Genomic DNA, 20840 nt, shown 5'->3' with positions numbered 1-20840 from the left:
TCAATGAGTCTCACCTTTCTGTCTCCAGAGTACTAGGATCCAGACTGTGTTCAGAGGTTCAACATCTTGTCGTCAGGATTGAAGGAATTCACTTTTTTCACCTTTTTTAATCTTTTGCTTTGTCCTATTTGACTTCTTAATACTTTATTCTTTTTTTATGCATTTAAATGTAACATGTTAATGTTTTAGGGTTTTTGATTTTAGGTTTTGTGTTAGTGATTGAAATGTTTTCTTCAAGCAATATGTTGATTCTTTGTAATGAACTTAATACTGAAATAAGTCAAATCTAAAGTCGAATCTTTTCTACACATCTCCCAAAATCTGTCAATAAACATTCTGCATAAAGTGATTGTCAAGGTGTCCCTCTATATTGGTTTACTGTAGGAATCCATCATCCCTGCGTTTAGAAAAAGATTGACAGCATCTCCACTTTAGCAGTGTCTTGTGTCAGCAGTCCCAGATAAAGAGAAAGGAAGGGACGAGAGAGAAAGATGGATTGTAAAGTATTCATTTAATTAGAAAATGCATAAAACATGATGTATTATTGATTATTTCATTGAAAAGTAAGACGTAATACAAGCTTAACATGATTAAAAGAAAGAATAGCAGTACAGTTGATAAAAAATCAAATTGTGAAAAAAAGAATGCTTACTCTTAACACATCTTATTCCCAGGATTTGAAGGAATTATGCAAGTCCTTTCATAAAAACACGTATAAATCATAACATTTGGAATCACAGAGGCTCAAAGATACAAATTAATGATGTGGCCACATACTGAGTAGTTTGACATTTCAGGTAAAGCATCAATTGTAATAGGAAATTGTAATTACTGGATTGTTACATATTAGTTATTAAAGTTATTATACAAGTTATTTATGTATTTTAATAACAAGTCATATTTTAAAAACTACTAATCAAATTTTATTTATAGACACACAGATGGTCTGGATTAACATTTTCAGTTCAATTAGTAATTTATTATCGGCCATTATAGTAGCAAAAATAGCAATGTACAGGCATAATCTCACACAAAAAGGTAATGAAATACAAAAGCTAAGAAAGTGTAAAGGTTATATTAGTTATTAAAACTTGTGTTGAATAGTTATAGATGTATTATTGTTGCTGCACAGCTGGTAGCTAAATTTGGTTACGTTGCACCTAAATCCAGATATTCCTTCTAAATACTAATTCTCTCTTTCAATGAAAGCGTCCGCTAATGATTGAAATGTAAAATTTCGGATATTGTTAAATATGACCAAACAAGCTGAAAACTATAGATTTTTTGAGGGGGGGTGAGCAAAGAGTTTGCTTTTAGCAGCTCTTTAAGAAAACTGATCGATGTCTGAATCCTCCTTGAATCCTTCAGTCACTGCATCTTTGATCTCCTTAAGCTCCTCTTGCTCTTCCTTGGATGGTGGAGGCAAAACAGCATTTAGATCATTTTCAATTTTCAGGAGCCTTGCTTTGGTTTTTAAATCGTACTGTTTTTTGTTTTTCAGGACAAGATCTCGAATACATTCTCCTGCCTCGTCACAAGATGCAGCCAGCGCCCGTCGTTCTACTTCAAACTGACTGTCCTTGGGATCCAAGGCCATGAGTCTACCCAGGCTGCCGACTCGATCCATCAAGTACTTGTTGGAGATCTCAGTGTAGGTTCCAGAGATCATGTTAACCAGGTTGGCAATGTTGGATGCTTGGAAAGCCTGTTTGTATAGCACATCTTGCAAAAACATTTTGGATGAATACTTCATGTTTTTGGGATATGGCTTTTTAGCGGTATCAACAAAGTCTTTTAGAGATGACTTCAGGGAAGTGTCAATGATGTTTGAGATCATCTGGAAGAACTGCACCATTTTACGCCACTTCTCCTGCATACTTCCCATGGCTTGGAGTCCAATGGCCAAAAGCTTGATTGTGGTCTCAAAGTCAATCTTCTTGACCTCACAGGATCTCAACTTGATCAGGGTCTCTGTTAGTTCTCTTTTCTTTTGTTCCATTTTGTCCAAAGATTTTTCATATTGCTGCCTGGCCTGATCAAGTTGAATTCTCATCTGCTCAATGCGAAAACGGGCATTTTGTGTTGCTGTTTCAGCTGCAGATGATGACTTGCTGCTTTGGGCTTTTGCCATCTGAGGAGGTTGGACTGGGAAAGAGGAAGTATTGGATTCTTTTTTCCCCATAGAATCAAATTGCTGTGCAGATTTCATAAGCTCTTTGATTCGCTGGACCAGTGCTTTGTTCTTGTTGTCATCATCATGCTTCCCCTCAGGGGTCATTTGCGTCAGGTCAGAGCAGATAGAAAGAGCTTGTTGACGATTTTTTTCAGCCAGGAGTTTTGCAGGACTTTTGTTCACATCTGAAAAGTTGACGTTTTCAACTTGCCCCTGTATCCAGTCACACTTAGACTTTCCAGTTGACCGGTCAACAATATTTGTCCACTGGATTTGATCTGCCTGAATGAAGCTGCTCAAAGACTGGACAGCAGGCAGAAGGAGGCATGACTTACTAAAAATGTCACTTGCCTTGTTTCTAGGGTGTCCTACTGCGGCTGGTCCCCCTTGTGGGTTTTCATTGTTTATGAGACTTGTAATTCCATCAGTAACGAAACCGAGAGGATTTGTCCACTTACTGATGCCGGCTCCAAGAATAGTATTCACAGAATTTGACAATCCTTCAACAAAGTTCATCCCAATTATCTCCCATCCTGAGGGCAATGAATCCATTGCCTTTTGGAACATTCGATTAGCCTCTTCTATCAGCTTACTCTGTTTCTTAAACTCTTCCTGAGCTCGCTTTTCATCCTCTTCAAACATTTTCTTTTTTTGTTTTTCTTCATCCAGAGTTCTTCGAACATCCTCCAAATGTTTGCCATAGCTCTGTTTGGCACTTGTGCAAGTCTCTAGAAGCTCAGAGATCAACTCAGTGACATCAGTGAACCTCTTTTCAGAGGATTTGGCCAATGTCACACACTCCTGTGATATGGTGGCAATGTTTTCCAATACATCAGGAAGAAGGTTTTCAATGAGGACATCATCTTCTTGAATAAGTATTTGCACTGCCCTCTTCATGTATGCAGGCACATTTCTAGTGTGCAAGCATATCTTGTCCATGTTCTTGTGGGCTTCATTGAATGCTCGCCAACCAGAATTGCACACTTGCATGAGGCAGGCACGGAATGAGTCTGGATATTTGATGAACTTGAAGCCCTGAACTGGTCCACCATCTTTGATAGAGAAGTCTTGGTTGGCAGAAATGAAGACAAGCTCTCCGAGAAAAGCAATTGACATTGGGGCAGGAGTCAAGTACTCCTCCCAGTTAGCATTAGCTTTAGTTAGCATAGCAGTGTCTTCCCTGCAGTCAGATGCTTTTACTAAGCTATTGGTAGCTTTGACAAGATCTTTGGATGACATTGTTCCTAAGGAAAGGGAAAGAAAAAATCTTACTTATCTGTCTAACTTCTTTGCTTCCTTTTAGCACAATGTTGTACAAGCTTACATGAAACTGTTGCCACATTTACATATTTTAACTGAATTGTATTTATTTTATTTAAGAAAACTACTTTCCTTAGTAGCCAAAAGGTGAATTGAGATTGTCTACTAAATGCATGCATGCTATGTTACATTGTCTAAACTGTACACACAAGCTTTACCAATAATACCCTATTCATATCTTACATCTATTGTTATTGTCAAACTTTATTACTACATTGACTTATATTGATTATTCTAAGTATTTTTTCCAAATGTATTTTCTTCATGTCCTCTGCTTAAACAAGGAAGAAAGCTGTCATGTCTATATTTGGCTATAATATAATATACAGCCTTTAAAGACTGTGTTTTGTAGTTTTCTTATGAGCTGTTTCATCTCTGTTTTATTTGTGTTCACTATTAAAAATGAGCTGATACGTGCGTATAAACTTAATAACATAGACAGAAGTTAGAAAGTGGAAGGCAGCTTTTTAAAAACAAATAAAATTAAGGTCATGATTTACATACATCCATCCATACAGGATGTGTGTAAGCCCAACTAAAAGTAAGTTGTTTCATGAATTGGAATATAATGATGTTAGTCCAACACATGTCGCACATCACTTAGTTTTGACATAAACAGGATATTTCATCCACTTGGATTTTACTCCAGAAAGAACCAAACTGTCATACAATAAATAAAAAGTAAATGTCTTGAATTTCTCGGCTATGACAAAATTAATCATTTCAAACTTCTGTTTCTTAATTCAAGGTAAGCGGGAAAATTAAAAGAATTAACATATTGAATATGTAAGAAAAAGGCTAAAAATGGCTAGATGACTTAAAAAGATGTTTGCTCTTTCCTTTCAATACTGTCATATAATCAGTTAGCTTCTAGTCAATAAGATAGAAGACAGTTTATGATCCCCAAAGAGACTTTGCACAGCAGCATTTAACTGAAGTAAGACTTAAAATATTGATACAAGTCTTATCATACTGCATGGTTAGATGAAAAGGTGTAATGCTAGTAAGTAGTAAAATCCACATACCCCTTAAAATGAATGTGTCTTACCTGATGGTGGTTCACAATCTCTTTGGCTTGCTCTTGAGGTTTTGAGGATCTCTCTCTTGATGAGGTGTGGTTTAAACAGTTCTGTGTCCCTTTCTTTTATGTGTGTGCCTGTAACACGTGACGTAATTATGCAATGATCGTTACTTCTTTAAAGCCTTTGCAACTATCAACTATTGGAAAATATTTGTGCACTATGTCAGCAAATTCACAGATTGTGATACAACCTACAACAGGAAAGTATAAAACTTTGTTTTGCCCTTGGCAGTAAGCCATACATCCCAAGACTTGGAGAGAGAGAGAGAGAGAGAGAGAGAGAGAGAGAGAGAGAGAGAGAGAGAGAGAGAGAAGCTTTCAGTCTGTATACGGTGAGTGTCTTTATACATACATTGTAAAATATCACTCTGTTAACAGGGTTCTCAAGTTTTATCAAAAGTTTTGTGTGAGATACAAAAGTTCCGGGGCGACGGGGTAGAAAGGCACTGTAATATGATGGAATTGTAAATGGGTATTAGTAACATTCGTATTAACATTAATGCAGTCAATTGAAACTCTATTTGTATGATTTTTACTTACAGAATGATGCTGTCAGACGAGGACTTTGTTAAAGGGGTCGTCCCACACCTTCAAAATGGATTGTACCATTTTAGTGCTGTGTGTGATACCTTACTCAATTTTGACAATTCAAATAAATCAACTTTCAAGGAAGGCATTCAGAAAGCTGTGACAAGTTTGAACGAATCAGAAACAGTTGCTAAATCCCATCTAGACAGAGTAGACGAGTACACTGAGGAGTTGACACTGAGGAAAGGAAAACTGGAGTCAGAACGTCAGTCCCTGCAGACAAATGTAGCTAATTTACAAACTCAGTGTAAAGCTATTGAGGAAAACATGTCTAATTACAAATACGCTCTTGAGAAAGCTAAGAATGAGAAAGAGTCTGCTGAGCGTCACCTGCAACACTGCAGGAACAAAGCAAGAGAAAGCCAAAAGATAAGAGATGCTGGGATTGGTCTGATGTTTATTCCTATCATTGGGACCATTATAGGTAAAATGTTTGAATCCTTCAACACAACCAGTGTGATACACATACTATTAAACGACTAATGATTACTAAAGAAAGGAGTTCAGGAATATCTTTGTCACATATTATATCACACAAACCCTAAAGAGATACAACATGTAATTGACTTTTTTGGTCTTGTTCATACATGCAAAACTGCCAATGCCAAAGCTTGACTAATGTCATTCTCTCTAACAGGAGCTACAATGGTGGGTGTTGGTCAGGTCGATATGGATCAAGCTAAATCGAGCGCCGAACAATCCCGAAAAAATGTTAACAATTTTGCTTCATTGGTGAAATCCAATGAGAATGAGTTAGCCCTCAAAAGGCAAAAAAAGTGGCAGAATAAAAGCATGATTGAACGTTATCAGGATAAAATTCAGAAAAACCTCATCAGTCTGAGAGAAGTCAAAATTAAACGACCCAAAGTTGCGGGTTTTCAGAGTAAGTTGAGAGCAGCAGTCCACTTTCTCAGTGTCCTGTCTGGCAGGGCTGATGTTGCTCTGACTGTAACCTCTCAGCGAGTTATTCTCCTGGAGTCACTGATTAATGTGATGACAGAAGTTGTGGGCCACTGTGTTCAAGCTGCAGGTGATGGAAAAATGAAATTACTGATGCAAGGGTCTGACATGTACTCTACCATTGAAAGTTTGAAAAATGTCCAAAAGAAATTTTCAAGCATCACTGGCAAGCAGAGTGCTCTGTCTGAACAGTTTTATTAACCTGTAGTGTATTTAACAACTAGAGTTGTTACAATAGTGCAGAATTATTGTTATGATAATGAGATTTTACAAAAAAGAGTGTGCTTCCCTTTGCATTGTAATTCACAGAATGCATCATAACTCAATTGTAAGTAAAACAATTACATTGTATTGTATTTGAAGATTGACTAATTCTGTTAAATAATAAATAAACATTTGGTATCTTATTTGTGTTCTTCATTTTATATTAATCTACCAGACAAATAGTACTACTCTATAATAACTACTGTACAACAATAACATTTCAGTTAGAACAGCACAAATACAAATATAATTTTCTCAACTATCTAAAGCAAAAGAGTGATGTATTGGTCATGAGAGCTGTATCTGACATCCTACTATTTGATAGCCAGTGCAAATAAAAAGCATAATAAATTCAGGAATAAATTCAGCATTTTTAAGGATAAAACAATTATTTAAAGTATGAGACTAATTTCGTTATGTTAATATGTTTTTCTAAAATCATTAAATAAGTTAGTCACATGTAACAGAAGCCATTAACTTTATGCTAAGTTTGACATCTTAACATTCTAAACATTAACCTTAATTGAACTGTACCGCTAACCCTTGAAACCATATAGGAGTCAGGTGGCTGAGCGGTGAGGGAATCGGGCTGGTAATCCAAAGGTTGCCAGTTCGATTCCCGGTCATGCCAACTGACGTTGTGTCCTTGGGCAAGGCACTTCACCCTTCTTGCCTCGGGGGAATGTCCCTGTACTTACTGTAAGTCGCTCTGGATAAGAGCGTCTGCTAAATGACTAAATGTAAATGTAATATATTACGTACTGTACACAATACACAGAATATTACTATAGGTATTGCTAGGCAGTTACATGGTAATTAATCAAAACTTAACGTAACGTGTTACCCCACATGACTACTGTTGATTGTAGTTATACATGATTACTGTTGAATCTGACTGAATCTAAATTACCAGGAATGTAGATGTAGATCTTTTTCTGCTTTTATAAAAGCTGTTCAGTGTACTATACATCATTGAACTTCTTGATTTAGGAGCAATATTAAGGCCAGCTCAAAGTTGACACAAACATTTAGGGCCCTCTTGATCTACATCTCCTGATATTTATCTCACTAACATCCGTCAATTTCTTTGAGATTTGTGCATAGGGGCATTGAGTCGTACCAGGGGCACACCAAAACACCCAATGCTGCTAAAAAAAGATCTTGAGTAAGGGATAATATCAGAATCAGAATCAGAATGGGATTTATTCGCCATGAAAGTTTGCACAGACAAGGAATTTGCTTTGGCAAGAAGGTGCATACAATAAACATATAGGGACCTCAAATTTAAATATGTGGACTATCTATACTAAGGGTACATAAACTAGCAGTACTAAGTGGGATTAGAATTGAATTAAATATACAATAAAATAAAATATAAATTGCCGTAAATTACAATATAAAAATACAAAAATACAAAAATACAAATATTACAAAAAATACAAATGTACAAGATACAATTTTGTAATGCAATGCAAAAAGCAGTGTGTTTTAAGCAGGAAGTCATTAGAGTCAGTGTGGTCCCTTGGTGTGTGTGTGTGTGACCAACCAGATGACTTTCACACCTTGCTAAGAGGTGAAGAACTGCCTGATGCAGAGCCACATCCCAGTACAAAACAAACTGTCAGCTCATCTTTCCGGGGGCCATTCTCTAAGGTCAGCTACAGTTCAGCAACGGACTAGTAGGCCTATATGGTCTATTTAAGCTTCTCTTCAAAGAAACACAATACAGTGCATAAGCATAGTGACACTAATTTGGGGCATTTGAATGTAATTGACTAGAACCCAGTCTTTGCTCCTAAGTAATCTGGGACAGTAATACTTATTGCAAAAGTATTGTAAGTATAATCCATTAAAAGAGAGTGCTTGGGTAATGCATAAGGGTCTCTCACTGTAGACAAGACAGTCAATGCATTTTAAGGATATGCAACCAAATACAAAATAGGATTCCTTTATTGTATATGGAGTTGTACAAAACTAACCAATTACTTTTAGACTGCTGTGAATTAAATAGTGTATAATAGTATAATAGTGATTCCCACATGGTTTACTGTTTATAAATGTGATTTATTGACTGCTGCCCTTTAACCTGTGCCATTGTGTAATTGTGCTGGTACGAATAATAAACAGAAACATAACTTATGTACCTAAGAACTCAATTGACAAACACAGACAACAATTTAGTTGTTGCCTTAGATCAAAAATAACTTGAACCTCCCTTTCTGAGTTTGAGAGATAGTAACAGTTTGTGAATAAAGAAAGGCGGTTTGACCATTAGCTACATTCAGCCATTCATCGCACTACACACTTTAATCATCGTATATCAAAAGTTGTGTTGTCAACTGTCAGGAAAATAAAACTTGCATTAACCAATTTATCAGTTATCAATCTTTTGCTGACCGCCTTGTTTGCAAACAATTTTCAACTGACAGATTGCTTAAACGACAGAATGCTGACAAACTGAATTGTTGATGTTTGCAACATTCAAGTAAATGCAGACAACTTTGACAGGTTCTGTTAATAAAGTGTAAACCTTTAAAATGTGTCACAGTGTCAGCAGTGTGATTACCATTGTTGTGAACTACATAAGCAACTTAGGAATGATAAAGGATGATTAACATGCTGACAAAGCATATTCTCTTGTTTTTTTTTTTTACTATTTGGATCAAAATGAGGCTCAGATCAGGACAGTTAGTACTTAAATATCTGTCTGAACAAAGCGCAAAGAAAGGTTTATGCTTGATGCATGACGGAGTCATGGTCTTTAAGAGAAAAACAAGGTTACTTCCCTCAGTCTATATGCCATTAAACTTAAAACAGTAGGCTACAAAATGTAATTAGCTAAAAACATCGCAGAACAGCCTGTTACAAAATATTTCAACCTGGAACCTTTTTTATTTTGTATATTATTGTTAATAAAAAGGTAAAGGGCTAGGGTTAGAACAAGAATGCAAGTCACACAGGTCATGAAGGTCATCTTCAAGCTTTTGCTTTGCATCAAAACTGTCAGCAAACAATGTGCAATGTCCCTGACCACAATAACCCCAGTGTGAAAGACTAAGTGTTTAAGCGGACTCGCCCTTTTCCATCTTACGGAAAGCACATAATTTGCCAAATTGCTAAAACAGAAAGAAAAAAAAGATTACTGATGATTTCAGCAAGACTAATAGGAAAATACAATCATATAACTAGCCATTAAATTGAATAGTGGAATGATTAACACAATTTGATAATACACCTTGTCACACAATCACCCAATGTGTGTCTCGAGACACTTTGATCCTTGAAAGGTAGGAACGAGGAGACAAAGGCAGGTGAAGTGCAGACTTATACTTGTAATCCGTAGGACATTTACAACATACATTAGTTGCCTAGAATAGCGATAGCATAGTACAAAGACAATTACACACAACTGTGCCTGGTCTGAATAGGGTTTATATACTGTGTGTAATTGATAATGAGGTGCAGGTGTGTGCAATAATGAGGTGTGAGTCGGTCCGTGTTCCTCCCGTCCTCAGTATTCTGGGGAACAAGACCGTCTGAGGGGTGCAAGAGGAGGATCCGTGACAATGTGGGTTTGTTTTGTTAAAAACTGTTATATTTTACTGTGCCTTTAATGCTGTTTTCTTTAATTCCATAAATATTTGTCTTTTGTTTTAGTATATTTGTTCTTGTCCACTTCTCACTTATTTGTTCTGTATGTTGTTGAATTTTGGAAGATTATACTAAATCTTACAAACAATAAACTAAAACAACTAAAACCACTGAGAAAGTTCATCACAATGCAGTGTTTACCATTTATTCATAATTTCTGATCCTCAAATCCAAAGTATTTGCAGACCAACAACAAGCAGACCATTTTCTAGTAAGAATCAATTCATAGTTTTTTTATCTGTCCTCAAATACATCTTGAAATGACAGCACATAAAACGCTCTCAGCAATGAGTAAAACTGTTTTGTTGAAAATAAAGAATGATATTAGGTCAGTTTCACAGACACAGATTAACCCAATCCTGGAACACAGACGGCTGTTTCAACTGTTCTGATGAAAACAAACAGCCTTCATCAAAGTTGAACAAAAGCTGATCTTTGTGCACTAAAGATACGCAGGCAACTAATGACTGTTACAGGTACAAAGCACAATATGTAAAAGTCCAATTGAATGTTTCACGGTTAGATTAATTTGTTTACAAATTTGTTCCAACTTAAATATGCAATAAAAAGAACTGTTAACTTGAAGTACTCCTGTCTTCCATGAGTCTGTCCAGGTACTTATTTGAAACTAAATCAATGTGTGTGTTTGTGTGTTTCCATAGTCGAGGACGGCCCTGTGATCTCCTGGTAAATACAGACACAGCTGAAAAGCTTACATGGGACGATGTCTCAAACACACACATGCACACACATACACACACATTTGTTTCCCAGGTAAACGTTGACATTGTTTTCTGGTTGGTGAGTCACTAGGATATTCAAGGGGAAAGGTAGAGTCCTCTTCCTCCAACTCTGTCTCTTGGAATGATGCGCAATTCAGAGCCATGCTTCAAGAAGACATTTCCTAAAATAAAAAAATTACAATTAAAACACATTTCAACACTAGATCACAAGATCTGAAGATGATCATTGTGCAATCTTGGTTCCTCTGTACAGTATAATAATGTCCTAGACATGAGAATCATGATTTAAACAAGATTGACATACAATCAAACAGACATTCACTGTGCTCAATCTCTCATTAAGAGAGTGAATATCGTCATGACGCCCTAGTGAACGGACACACCAGCCTGCTCACGTCGTGACCCCCACGTGAACGGACACACCAGCCTGCTTACGTCTCAGCCAAGGGGAACCCACAGGACAACACTCACCTGCCGTCTGTGCAGGATTGATCCCTATCCCATCTGCAAACCGACAGGAAACACAAAAACAGGAAGCATTAACACCAGCATTCATCATTTAGTCAATAAATCATGAAGAAGAAAATCATAGAAAATCCAGCACTCAGTTCAACCAAAGAACGTATATTATATTGTATAGTGCTTCTATACTCTTTGGTTCAACTTCAACCATGATCTGAGTGGCTATGACGCGGGTTAACAGATTATTTAGTAGAGAACCATATTGATAACACCTTACCATTCACTGGTATAAATGAGTATGTCCTAACATAACAGTATGTGACGTGTTACTATACATGTTGTGTGTAATTGCTGTGTAGATATTGTTATGGGTTGAAGCTGTAGGACAAGGTAGGAGAGGAAGATCTCCATAGGTTAGACTGTAATATCAGCCTTTGGTTTTGGCGACTCAGCCCTCAGCCACAACCTATTCGATTAAACTCTTAACATTTACATTTAGTCATTTAGCAGACGCTCTTATCCAGAGAGACTTACAGTAAGTACAGGGACATTCCCCCGAGGCAAGTAGGGTGAAGTGCCTTGCCCAAGGACACAACGTCATTTGGCACAGCCGGGAATCGAACCAGCGACCTTCGGATTACTAGCCCGATTCCCTAACCGCTCAGCCACCTGACTCCACCTGACCATGCCACTACACTGTGGTTCATAATATATTTTGTACCTGTATTGTTATAGAGTTATATTTACTCATTGTTAATGCACCACAAGTCCAAACACCCTCAGGTACAGACAGTGTGAGTTAAGACGTGACCACCATTTGGTCTCACCGTTTGTGATGATGGCACTGGTCGCAGCTGGCACTTTGAACTATGGTTAGAAAAAAACAGAGCCTCGATTTAAAATGTAGATCTCACGCTTTGTCCAAGCACAGGCGTAGCATACTTCATTCACTCACACATCAACACATATACTGACACACGCAAAACATTGAGGGGAAGAGGATTGAGGGCAACAGTCCTGTAGATTTTCACTCCAACCTTTATTTAATACACAAGTTAGATGGTTGATAAGCTGAATCAGTTTACAGTCCTTACAAGCTCTCCAGAAAAAAGGTTGGAGGGCCCTGCTCTAGAATAACCCTGTTCTTGAAGGACCATGTTCTAGAAGGACCCTGTTCTAGAAGGACCCTGTTCTAGAAGGACCATGTTCTAGAATGACCCTGTTCTAGAAGGACCATGTTCTAGAAGGACCCTGTTCTAGAATGACCCTGTTCTAGAAGGACCCTATTCTAGAATGACCCTGTTCTAGAAGGACCATGTTCTAGAAGGACCCTGTTCTAGAATGACCCTGTTCTAGAAGGACCATGTTCTAGAAGGACCCTGTTCTAGAATGACCCATTCCTGAGAGATATTTAAAGGTGTCTTACTTCCTCTGCTGCAAACTTCAACACTGCTGTGAACGGTGTGCTCTCTGGAACACTAAGTCTGAAATATAAATAAGACAGAACATATCAACATCTATGCAATTATTAAGACATTTCTCTTTCGGTCCTTCATTACAAGTCAATGCTGACTTTAAGCCAACTTCTTAAACATTTCCTGTTAATTCATTAAAAGAAAAAACTAGAAATATGAACATTACTTGTAAAAGTTGCTATATAGAGGCTGATGTCTTGAAACATTGTTTTGTTAACGTTGACTTATGTATTCGGCTGATGCATTCAAGACCGTGCTTCCAGCAAAACAGCTGGCACCTGTGTTGCATGGCTACTGTATAGCTAATATCGCGAATATTTGTGTAGCTGGCCACGCCTAAAGAGCTTGCTCTTTAACTGACTGTATTCTTGTTATAAGGAAAGCAAAATCCGAAAAGATTTATGTTTTTATCGCTTATCTGTCACTTACACTTTGTATGGTAGCCGGGGATCCGACGTCAACGTGATTTTAAACGTAACCTTAGACCTGGTGAAGAAAATCATACACACGGTTATTACATAACTGCTTTTCGCTAATGAATGTTACTATTTCAAACAAAAACATAAACCAAAAAAGGTAAAAACCCACATCTTTCATGTGAAATTTATTTGCTTAGCACACTGTTTACACGGACCCGGAAGTCAAAAGGAGCTTGCGAATGTACACGTCACTTGTTAGATTCGGCTTTTGCTTTTTTGGGGGGCGTATTTATTTTTTAGATATACACTTTTGTAATTATTGATATCAGTTAAAAATAAGAATACGATTAGACATTTTTATATTTAATGTGAGGCACGCAATAAATTCGTGTGACGTTACTGTAAATTACCTCATAATGCGCATCGTCCTTAACATCCGGATATTGCGACGTCCACAAATCTGTAGTCCACTACATTTTCAACAGTAATCCATCACGCCTGCGTAATTACATGAAGCTGTCAATGACTGACGAGCATCCGATTGATTGAGGAAACTACGAGGTGTATTCCTATACGTTTTTGTAATGATTTACCTCACCTAACCATCACACTGCAGTATTTTGTAAGTAATAAACTGTGCACCTTATTGCTTATGAAAGGTCCTTATGTAACCATTTTACACTTACAAATCACTAGGCTTTTAGCTGCATTGTTTACCTTGTTCAAAGCTCTTTGCAGCTCTTCCCCAAATACAAATTTGATTACAGTTCTGACACTGTGGTTTTTGTTGGCTGTCTTGATTCTTTGTTTTTATTTGAGAATGTGTCAAATATTCCGTAGACAAAACACAAAACAAATGACTGAGATGTGGACACTGAATGACCTTATGCCATGCAAAGACAAAAAGTATATGGAGCTGGAAAAAAATACACAGAAAATCATAGGCAAAAAATTATTTTACACTAATAGTAAAACGTTTAATACATTTGGATGACATGAAGGACATCAGTAATAGTGTGCCAGTCGACTGTAAAAAAACAAAACATCAACCTCACAATCATAAACGCATGTCCTAATATGTTGCTAATCAAAGAAGGTACTACTCCCTCACTGCAGTCATTTAACTAAAGGAATAAAAAAACGATTATGTCTTGACAGTAGTTCTCAAAAGGTACAAAGTTAACATATACATATAATTTCATTAAATAGAGAAATTGTCTTACAAGAGCCCCAGACTGTCAAGAAACTACAGTTTACAGTAGGTACAAATTGTATCATTGCCGTTCACACGTTCTTCCGGGCGATGAGGTGGAAGGAGGCCTCGTAGTCACACTTGTGGTTCTGGTTCCGGTCCTGCGCCGGCTGCAGGGTGAACTCCAGCACGGTGAGCCCCAGCTCTGACAGGGTCTCCTGGATGAACTCCTGGCTGAGACTCACGCACAGGAACTTCTGCTCCCCCACCGTGTAGAAGGTCTCATCCAGGTCCCCGATCAGCACCAGGACCCCGCGGGGCCCCATCAGGCCCACCATGGCCCTCAAAGAGCGCCGGTAGGAGTCCCGGTCCTTGCAGGCGGCCTCCAAGCACAGGGACGACACCACGCAATCAGCCGGCTCCACTGTCACCGGAGCAAACGGATTCTCCAGACAGATGTCACATTTCAGGACCTGTTTGACCCTCTGTCGAATGGTCTCCGACACGACAGCAGGCGTCCTGGGGGGGGAGGGTGGAGCGTGTGGTAAGCAGAGGAGACTTGAACAGTTTGAAGATTTGTAGAATAATGGATCGTACACTACAGCTATTGGAGAGACAGACTTGACTCATTAGGCTTTTTATGCTGCTACCACAATGTATATTGTCTTTGGTATTGTCTTTGCATTTGTACAGTAATCTGCTTCCGGGGTGAACCAAGGCATAAGTCGATTCTTTTCCAAGATGGTTTGAGTGATTGGTATGTTTGTTATCCTTTTCTGCAATGAGTTCTGTGAACACATCTGGCGAGAGGGATGCGCCCTACCGTTTCCCCTCCAGGTCGCAAACAAACTGGATGTGTGCGTTCCAGTCAAAACAGCCGTCCTTGGCTGTCAGCCACCTCTCAATCTCCTCCCGGTTGCTGTCCACGTAGTCGGACACCACGATCTCCTCAAAGTACTCACACGCACTGATCAGAGTGTGGATGGTCGGTCCCGTGCCGACCTCGATCAGACGTTGACCCCTGAACTTCCCTGAAAACCAGCCATCGAAGACAGAGACGAGGAGAACAGGGTGAGAGAAGGATCCAGAAGTCATATCATTCACAGGGGTTTTTGCATGGAAGCGTTATATTTCGTCTGTTGTTTCATTTTCTACAGTTCTATACAGCAGGCGGTTTGTCTGTGATACAACTGATACAACTGATCAATTACCGGTTGAAAAGGTCTTGCTAAGCTGACACAGCACGAATGTCACAAACCGGCTGTTGTCCTTTTGCCCTGAGGTCTCAGCGAACTGGTAACAGTACCCCAGGTAGGTTTTGGGGTCAAATTTAGTCTGGTACAGTTCCAGGTCAGATTCACTGTTGGGTATGGACTCCCCCATACTGCTGGAACAGTCAGACTGGGGTTTCACAAAGAAGCAAGTTAAGAGATACATTGACTATTTGATTGCTAACATAAAAAACAGTGTGCAGTATGTGTGCATGTATGTGTTAGAGAGAGAGAGAGAGAGAGAGAGAGAGAGAGAGAGAGAGAGAGAGAGAGAGAGAGAGAGAGAGAGAGAGAGAGAGAGAGAGAGATTGCATATTCACAGCACAGCCTAGAATAGACCACTGTAACTTGATTGACAGGTTGGATGGGCGGCAAGTAGTTGGCTTTCTTCCCATGTCAGAAAGCCAATCTAAAATAAGATCTAAGGGGGATCCCATAGAGACTGGTCAGATAAGACTCCTGAGGTTAGAGGCCAGTGGGCTAGAGGACGGAACAGCAGAGACTGGTTGCCCATGAATGCATGAAAAGAGATAACCCAACTGAGCCCATTTATATTCTGTGTTCCTTTGAATGAATAGAATTCGACCATTAATTTGTATTCAACGGGTAACATAGGCTAGGGCGGGTATCAAATACTGAATGTCTGGGTGAGAGATCCTAACCCACTGTGCCACACAGGAGTGGTTGAAGCCAGGTGTGGCAAGAGACGGAGGAGTCAGGTGGCTGAGCGGTGAGGGAGTCGGACTAGTAATCCGAAGGTTGCCAGTTCGATTCCCGGTCATGCCAATTGACGTTGTGTCCTTGGGCAAGGCACTTCACCCTACTTGCCTCGGGGGAATGTCCCTGTACTTACTGTAAGTCGCTCTGGATAAGAGCGTCTGCTAAATGACTCAATGAAATGAATGAAATAAATGAGACAAGGTTCCAAACCATGAGGAGGCTTCAAGACTGAGCACTGAACACAAGTAAAGCATGTCTGATATACACATATAGACTGAGGTGGAACATGTTGGCAATATGTGTAATCAATCAAGTCAGTGAGGAAATTCCCAGCATTTGAGTCCCAAAGTATATTGCCATCTGGTGGGTAGTGCAGGCAAGTGCGGACGGCTCACTCTAAAGCAGTGTTTCTCAACTGGTGGGTCGCAACCCGGTTGGGCTCCGTCAAAATATCAAAATTTACCTAACTTCCGATGGTGCGTTATTATTTTGAAAGTTGCGTAGGCTTACCACCCGAATTATAGAACACAATGTCAAAGTATGCAGGGCTCTCAAGTCTCACGCATTCACCGTAAGACTCACGCATTCACCGTAAGACTCACGCATTCACCGTAAGACTCACGCATTCACCGTAAGACTCACGCATTTTAACCAGTTCACACGCTCACACGCCACACCTTGTATTTCTCACGCTGAGAAGTAAGAGACCCGCTTTATAGAATGAATGGACGAGACGCAGGCATACGGAGGTACGTTTTCTGCCGAGTTGATAGGCCGACAGTGTAGTCGACCTATAAAATGGTCTATAGAAATTAGGCTACATTTAATGTCAGTGCCTTTATAGTATTTCTTCACTTTCAACCTCTGGTGGCCCTCGTCAGAGCAAATGTTCACAACAGCTCGGACTACTGTACTACACGGACTAGAGAAAAACAGTTTGACAACTCCAATCAAGACTAATTACTCACGTGAAAACACACAGGATGCTCAGTTGATATCGGAACAGACCAGTTGAGTGTAACTGCCACTCTGCGTTAGACCGCTGTGTACACAGACAGTTTGGAAAGGGCAGATGGTAGAGCAGGGGTGTGTATTTTGGATATAGATAGCCATTAGCCACACAGATACAGTCTATTTTAGTCACCAGCAGCATTAGAGATATGGCTCAAGTAAGAATATTAAAAAATATTAACTAACATGCAAAATAATGTCTCACCAATCTGTGTCCTGACCAGGTTTTTCTTTGTATGTGTCTGACAACCTGTCTTAGTGCTGGCGCAGTGATAATCCTGTCTATGTTCGCATGCGTAGTCAGGGTAAAAGCAGACCCTTTCAGTGTGTACTGTTAATATGGTTTTCTGGTTTGTCAGACATGTTGACAATACAAACACATGTGAGTTGGGTTCCACTTTGTGTGAGTTTGTGAGGGAGTAAATAGTGTAAAAGCAGTACGATCCAGTTTAATGTACTATGTTACCATAAACAGTGTTCTAGAGTTGGGGTTGTGTGTACCTGTGTCGTAGGCCGAAAACTGTATATAAGACACCTCAGGTTAAAGCTGAATGGAAAACACCACGATATAAGGTTGTCTTGACATTTCTGCCTCTCAGTAGAAAACTGAGAGAACATCACATATTTACCGCTTACAAGAGATAACGAGAGCTCAGACCTTGTACGAAGAACAGAGGGCAGGGAAAACTGACATTTTAGGGGTTTAGAAGATAATCACACCAGAACGACTTACAGTAAGTACAGGGACATTCCCCCCAAGGCAAGTAGGGTGAAATGCTTCGCCCAAGGACACAACGTCATTTTGCACAGCCGGGAATTGAACCAGTAACCTTCAGATTACTAGCCCGACTCCCTAACCACTCAGCCACCTGACTTCCTTGACACCTTCCCAGCATCTCCCCTGTCTGTTGTGATCAGATGTCCAGGCCTGCTGGGGAGGACACCACCTTAGTCATTACCAACACTGGCCTCCTCTCATGTAGCCAGCGTCTGCATCCACATGATGGCTTCTCAGAGCTCCTGGCTGTGTGTAGAGGATCAGACGGAATGCAACAGGGTCCCCCTTACTGAAAATCAATCTGCCTAAGAAAAGATTTCTGAACAGTTCATCATTGACAGGGAGTCTTTTAAAAATGAATTCTCATAAATATTATGAAATGTAAAAAAAAAAAAAATGGTCATCTTTTCCAGCATTCCCCTCCTGGTCCAGCATTACCTGTGTGCTATAGCTGCTCTTGACCACTAGGTGGCATTCGTGTTACCCTAATTCATTTGTCACAGTTATCTCCTTTCTTATTGAGCTTTAGTGGAGCGTTTCTCGTGATTAAACAGAGCCTTTATAGAAACATGACACCACTGTGTTTTCCTCGGCTTCGCTGTCTGCCCATCCACGTTTCTATAGTTACGGAGGCGCCGTGGATGGGCTGTGTAACACATCTACACACGTCTGAGAGAAAGAAAGAAAGATGGCTGTCACCCGTCATTGTGTTTTCGTTCTTTTGATGTAAGACAAAGGATGAGAAGGAACTCTGACGGGAGAGCCTCCGTCTGTACTGTGTGGTGTCGCAGTCTGCGCGACTCCAATTAGGCTGCTCTCTGCTACGAAGCCTTAGCTACACAACAAAGGGGAATGAAGGTCTTTGGGATGGATCTTAACAAGACAAAGTTCCACAAGTTTCACACCACTAGTAAACAACTCTGGGGGGTTTAAGTGTTTAAGGGCGAATTGTGTTTTCTGAGTAACCGACAAAAAGATTGATGCCTTCGAAGTGTTTGTGTGTCTGCAAAGAAGAGAACGACACAAAACAAATGTTTTCGATAAATTAAACTAATTTCACAATCCACCGACCAAATAAAACACAGTTCCACTCACAAAACTAAACTCTAAGATAAAAGAACAGAAAACAAGTTAACTAATACAAATCTCAACAGGACACAACCGACCAAAACACAACACCTCTCTCATCAAAGTGTATGGGACCTAGGTAATAGTGTGCCATGTCAGCTTATTACTCATGCCTCCTAACATGTCTGATAAAGAGTGTGACCCAGGAGAACAGGGATAAGGTCAGAAGGTCAAGGGGTCAAGAGTTTAGAGCTGATGGTGTTGTTGGTTTTGGTGTGTGTTTGTGTGTGTTGGGGGTTGGGGATGCACTTGGGAGTCTCAAGTACGTTCCATCTCTATGGTAACAGAGATTCTAAGGAAAAGTGAGGTTGATGTGTGTGTGTGAGAACTTTGATCACAACTTTGAAACCATCGACTTTGGAGTCAGTAACAGCCTAGACCAGCGTTGGCCTGAGGAGAAGATACAAGCACACAAAAATCAAAGTGGAAATGTATCAATCCGAGACTCTTTTGTCTCAGATTTTGCACTGGTAAGTCAAGGAAAGACAGACTTCACCAACACCATTATGCCTTTACTGTAATTCATAACAGCTATGTATGTTCAACCCAAATTACAGGCAAAACCTATACATATTATTGTCACCTGCCACATGATTTAATAGGTAAAACCCCCAGTTGCAGTTGCCTATTGTAAAAACCAAAAAGAACTCAAAGAGTTTCACCAGACTGCAAATGTTTGCGTTTAAACGACGCTTGTCGTAAACTCAGGCAGTCATTGTGTTTGATTACAGAGCAAGAGGGCCTCAGACATGTTTGTGTTAGGAGGGGTGGACACTTCCTGTTTCTGAACGGCAGTTTTCTGGGGCTGCTAGCATGGGAACGGGGACAAAACAGATGTGAGAGAAAGAGTACCTGTAGTCAAGGGGGGTTCCCGGCGACAGCTCTCTTTCCCAGTAATTGCTAGTTGGGACTAACACCGGTCCACATTTTGCATAGTCAGCCAGCTGCTGACATGTCCAGAGCTCCCCGCACACAGTCAGTTGAATTGTATTATTAATTTCGCTGACTCTTTTATCCAAAGCAATGTTCGACACTGTGTCCTGCTAATAGTAGGAGAACGGGGCTTCTGAGAGCGAGAGAATGAAAGAACACCAAGTGATAAGCTTCCGTTTTTTGTTCACTGACACAAACGTCCACATATGCACATGCGTCACGTACATATTTACCCTACATATGTACCCTACACTTGTAACATACCTACTGTATTTAACATACACATGTAACGTACATGTGTTTCCTGGACGTTTAACATGCTTGAGTCCCCCTGTGAATCAGGGGTTTGGAACATCAAGACGTGTTTGCCTCTAGATTCCAAACACCCAACAGGATGACTATACAATTCTGTAGTTAAAGAATACAACATTGTTTACTGAGCATCCAGGAGTGAGAAAGGCATGGGTTCTTCCAGAGATCACTCTTAAGGTATTCCTAAACTAGGAAAACATTAGCTTATTTACCATCACTAAAGGCTTGGTGATGTGTGGGAGTAAGACCAGGCAGGATATAGGTCTTTACATCTGGGTGAACAGTGTTAGACATTAACAAAACTGGAAAAACGTTTGCCTCCCCAGTATGATCGTGTATGTGGATCGCTGAGGGCAGGA

At 39.7% G+C, this 20840-nt stretch overlaps 3 protein-coding genes across 4 annotated transcripts; all 3 read right to left on the bottom strand.

The window, feature by feature from the left end:
* Positions 1 to 1324: 1324 nt before the first annotated feature.
* LOC136933245 (uncharacterized) lies at positions 1325 to 3340 on the bottom strand. Its single transcript, XM_067228561.1, has 2 exons — positions 2660 to 3340; positions 1325 to 2476 (listed from the first exon to the last, which is right to left on the bottom strand). Exons 1-2 carry the CDS (start codon positions 3338 to 3340, stop codon positions 1325 to 1327), a joined length of 1833 nt encoding a protein of 610 aa, XP_067084662.1.
* Positions 3341 to 10168: 6828 nt separating this feature from the next.
* Positions 10169 to 13369, bottom strand: ufm1 (ubiquitin-fold modifier 1). 2 transcript variants are annotated; one of them, XM_067229035.1, is made up of 6 exons: positions 13306 to 13369; positions 13147 to 13203; positions 12669 to 12726; positions 12070 to 12109; positions 11252 to 11284; positions 10169 to 10941 (listed from the first exon to the last, which is right to left on the bottom strand). In XM_067229035.1, coding segments are annotated over exons 1-6 (276 nt in total). In that variant the 5' UTR covers positions 13308 to 13369; the 3' UTR covers positions 10169 to 10855. The 2 variants fall into 2 exon arrangements, with proteins under 2 accessions (XP_067085136.1, XP_067085135.1); XM_067229034.1 differs by lacking the exon at positions 13306 to 13369 and having other exon boundaries at positions 13147 to 13220.
* Positions 13370 to 14002: 633 nt separating this feature from the next.
* Positions 14003 to 17363, bottom strand: LOC136933650 (nicotinamide N-methyltransferase-like). The gene is made up of 4 exons (XM_067229125.1): positions 17288 to 17363; positions 15540 to 15729; positions 15152 to 15359; positions 14003 to 14847 (listed from the first exon to the last, which is right to left on the bottom strand). Exons 2-4 carry the CDS (start codon positions 15709 to 15711, stop codon positions 14421 to 14423), a joined length of 807 nt encoding a protein of 268 aa, XP_067085226.1. The 5' UTR covers positions 15712 to 15729; positions 17288 to 17363; the 3' UTR covers positions 14003 to 14420.
* Positions 17364 to 20840: the final 3477 nt, after the last annotated feature.

Source organism: Osmerus mordax, chromosome 25, assembly GCF_038355195.1.
Source record: "Osmerus mordax isolate fOsmMor3 chromosome 25, fOsmMor3.pri, whole genome shotgun sequence".
Classification (NCBI taxonomy): Eukaryota; Metazoa; Chordata; class Actinopteri; order Osmeriformes; family Osmeridae; genus Osmerus; species Osmerus mordax.
The sequence above is the reverse complement of the archived record's forward strand: the minus strand, read 5'-3'. Positions and strand labels throughout refer to the sequence as shown.

Excerpts from the sequence above, each read along its gene's own strand:
- LOC136933245 (XM_067228561.1), bottom strand. The coding sequence starts at position 3,340 with ATGCTAACTAAAGCTAATGCTAACTGGGAGGAGTACTTGACTCCTGCC. Across the intron at positions 2,477-2,659 it reads TTGAAGGATTGTCAAATTCT|TCTTTGAGCAGCTTCATTCA; the intron begins GTGAATACTATT and ends CCTGCTGTCCAG.
- ufm1 (XM_067229034.1), bottom strand. The coding sequence starts at position 13,220 with ATGATTTTCTTCACCAGGTCTAAGGTTACGTTTAAAATCACGTTGACG. Across the intron at positions 12,727-13,146 it reads CCCCGGCTACCATACAAAGT|ACTTAGTGTTCCAGAGAGCA; the intron begins GTAAGTGACAGA and ends TTTATATTTCAG. Across the intron at positions 10,942-11,251 it reads CAATCCTGCACAGACGGCAG|GAAATGTCTTCTTGAAGCAT; the intron begins GTGAGTGTTGTC and ends TTTTTATTTTAG.
- LOC136933650 (XM_067229125.1), bottom strand. The coding sequence starts at position 15,711 with ATGGGGGAGTCCATACCCAACAGTGAATCTGACCTGGAACTGTACCAG. Across the intron at positions 15,360-15,539 it reads TAGCAAGACCTTTTCAACCG|GGAAGTTCAGGGGTCAACGT; the intron begins GTAATTGATCAG and ends GCTGGTTTTCAG. Across the intron at positions 14,848-15,151 it reads TGCGACCTGGAGGGGAAACG|GACGCCTGCTGTCGTGTCGG; the intron begins GTAGGGCGCATC and ends CTCCCCCCCCAG.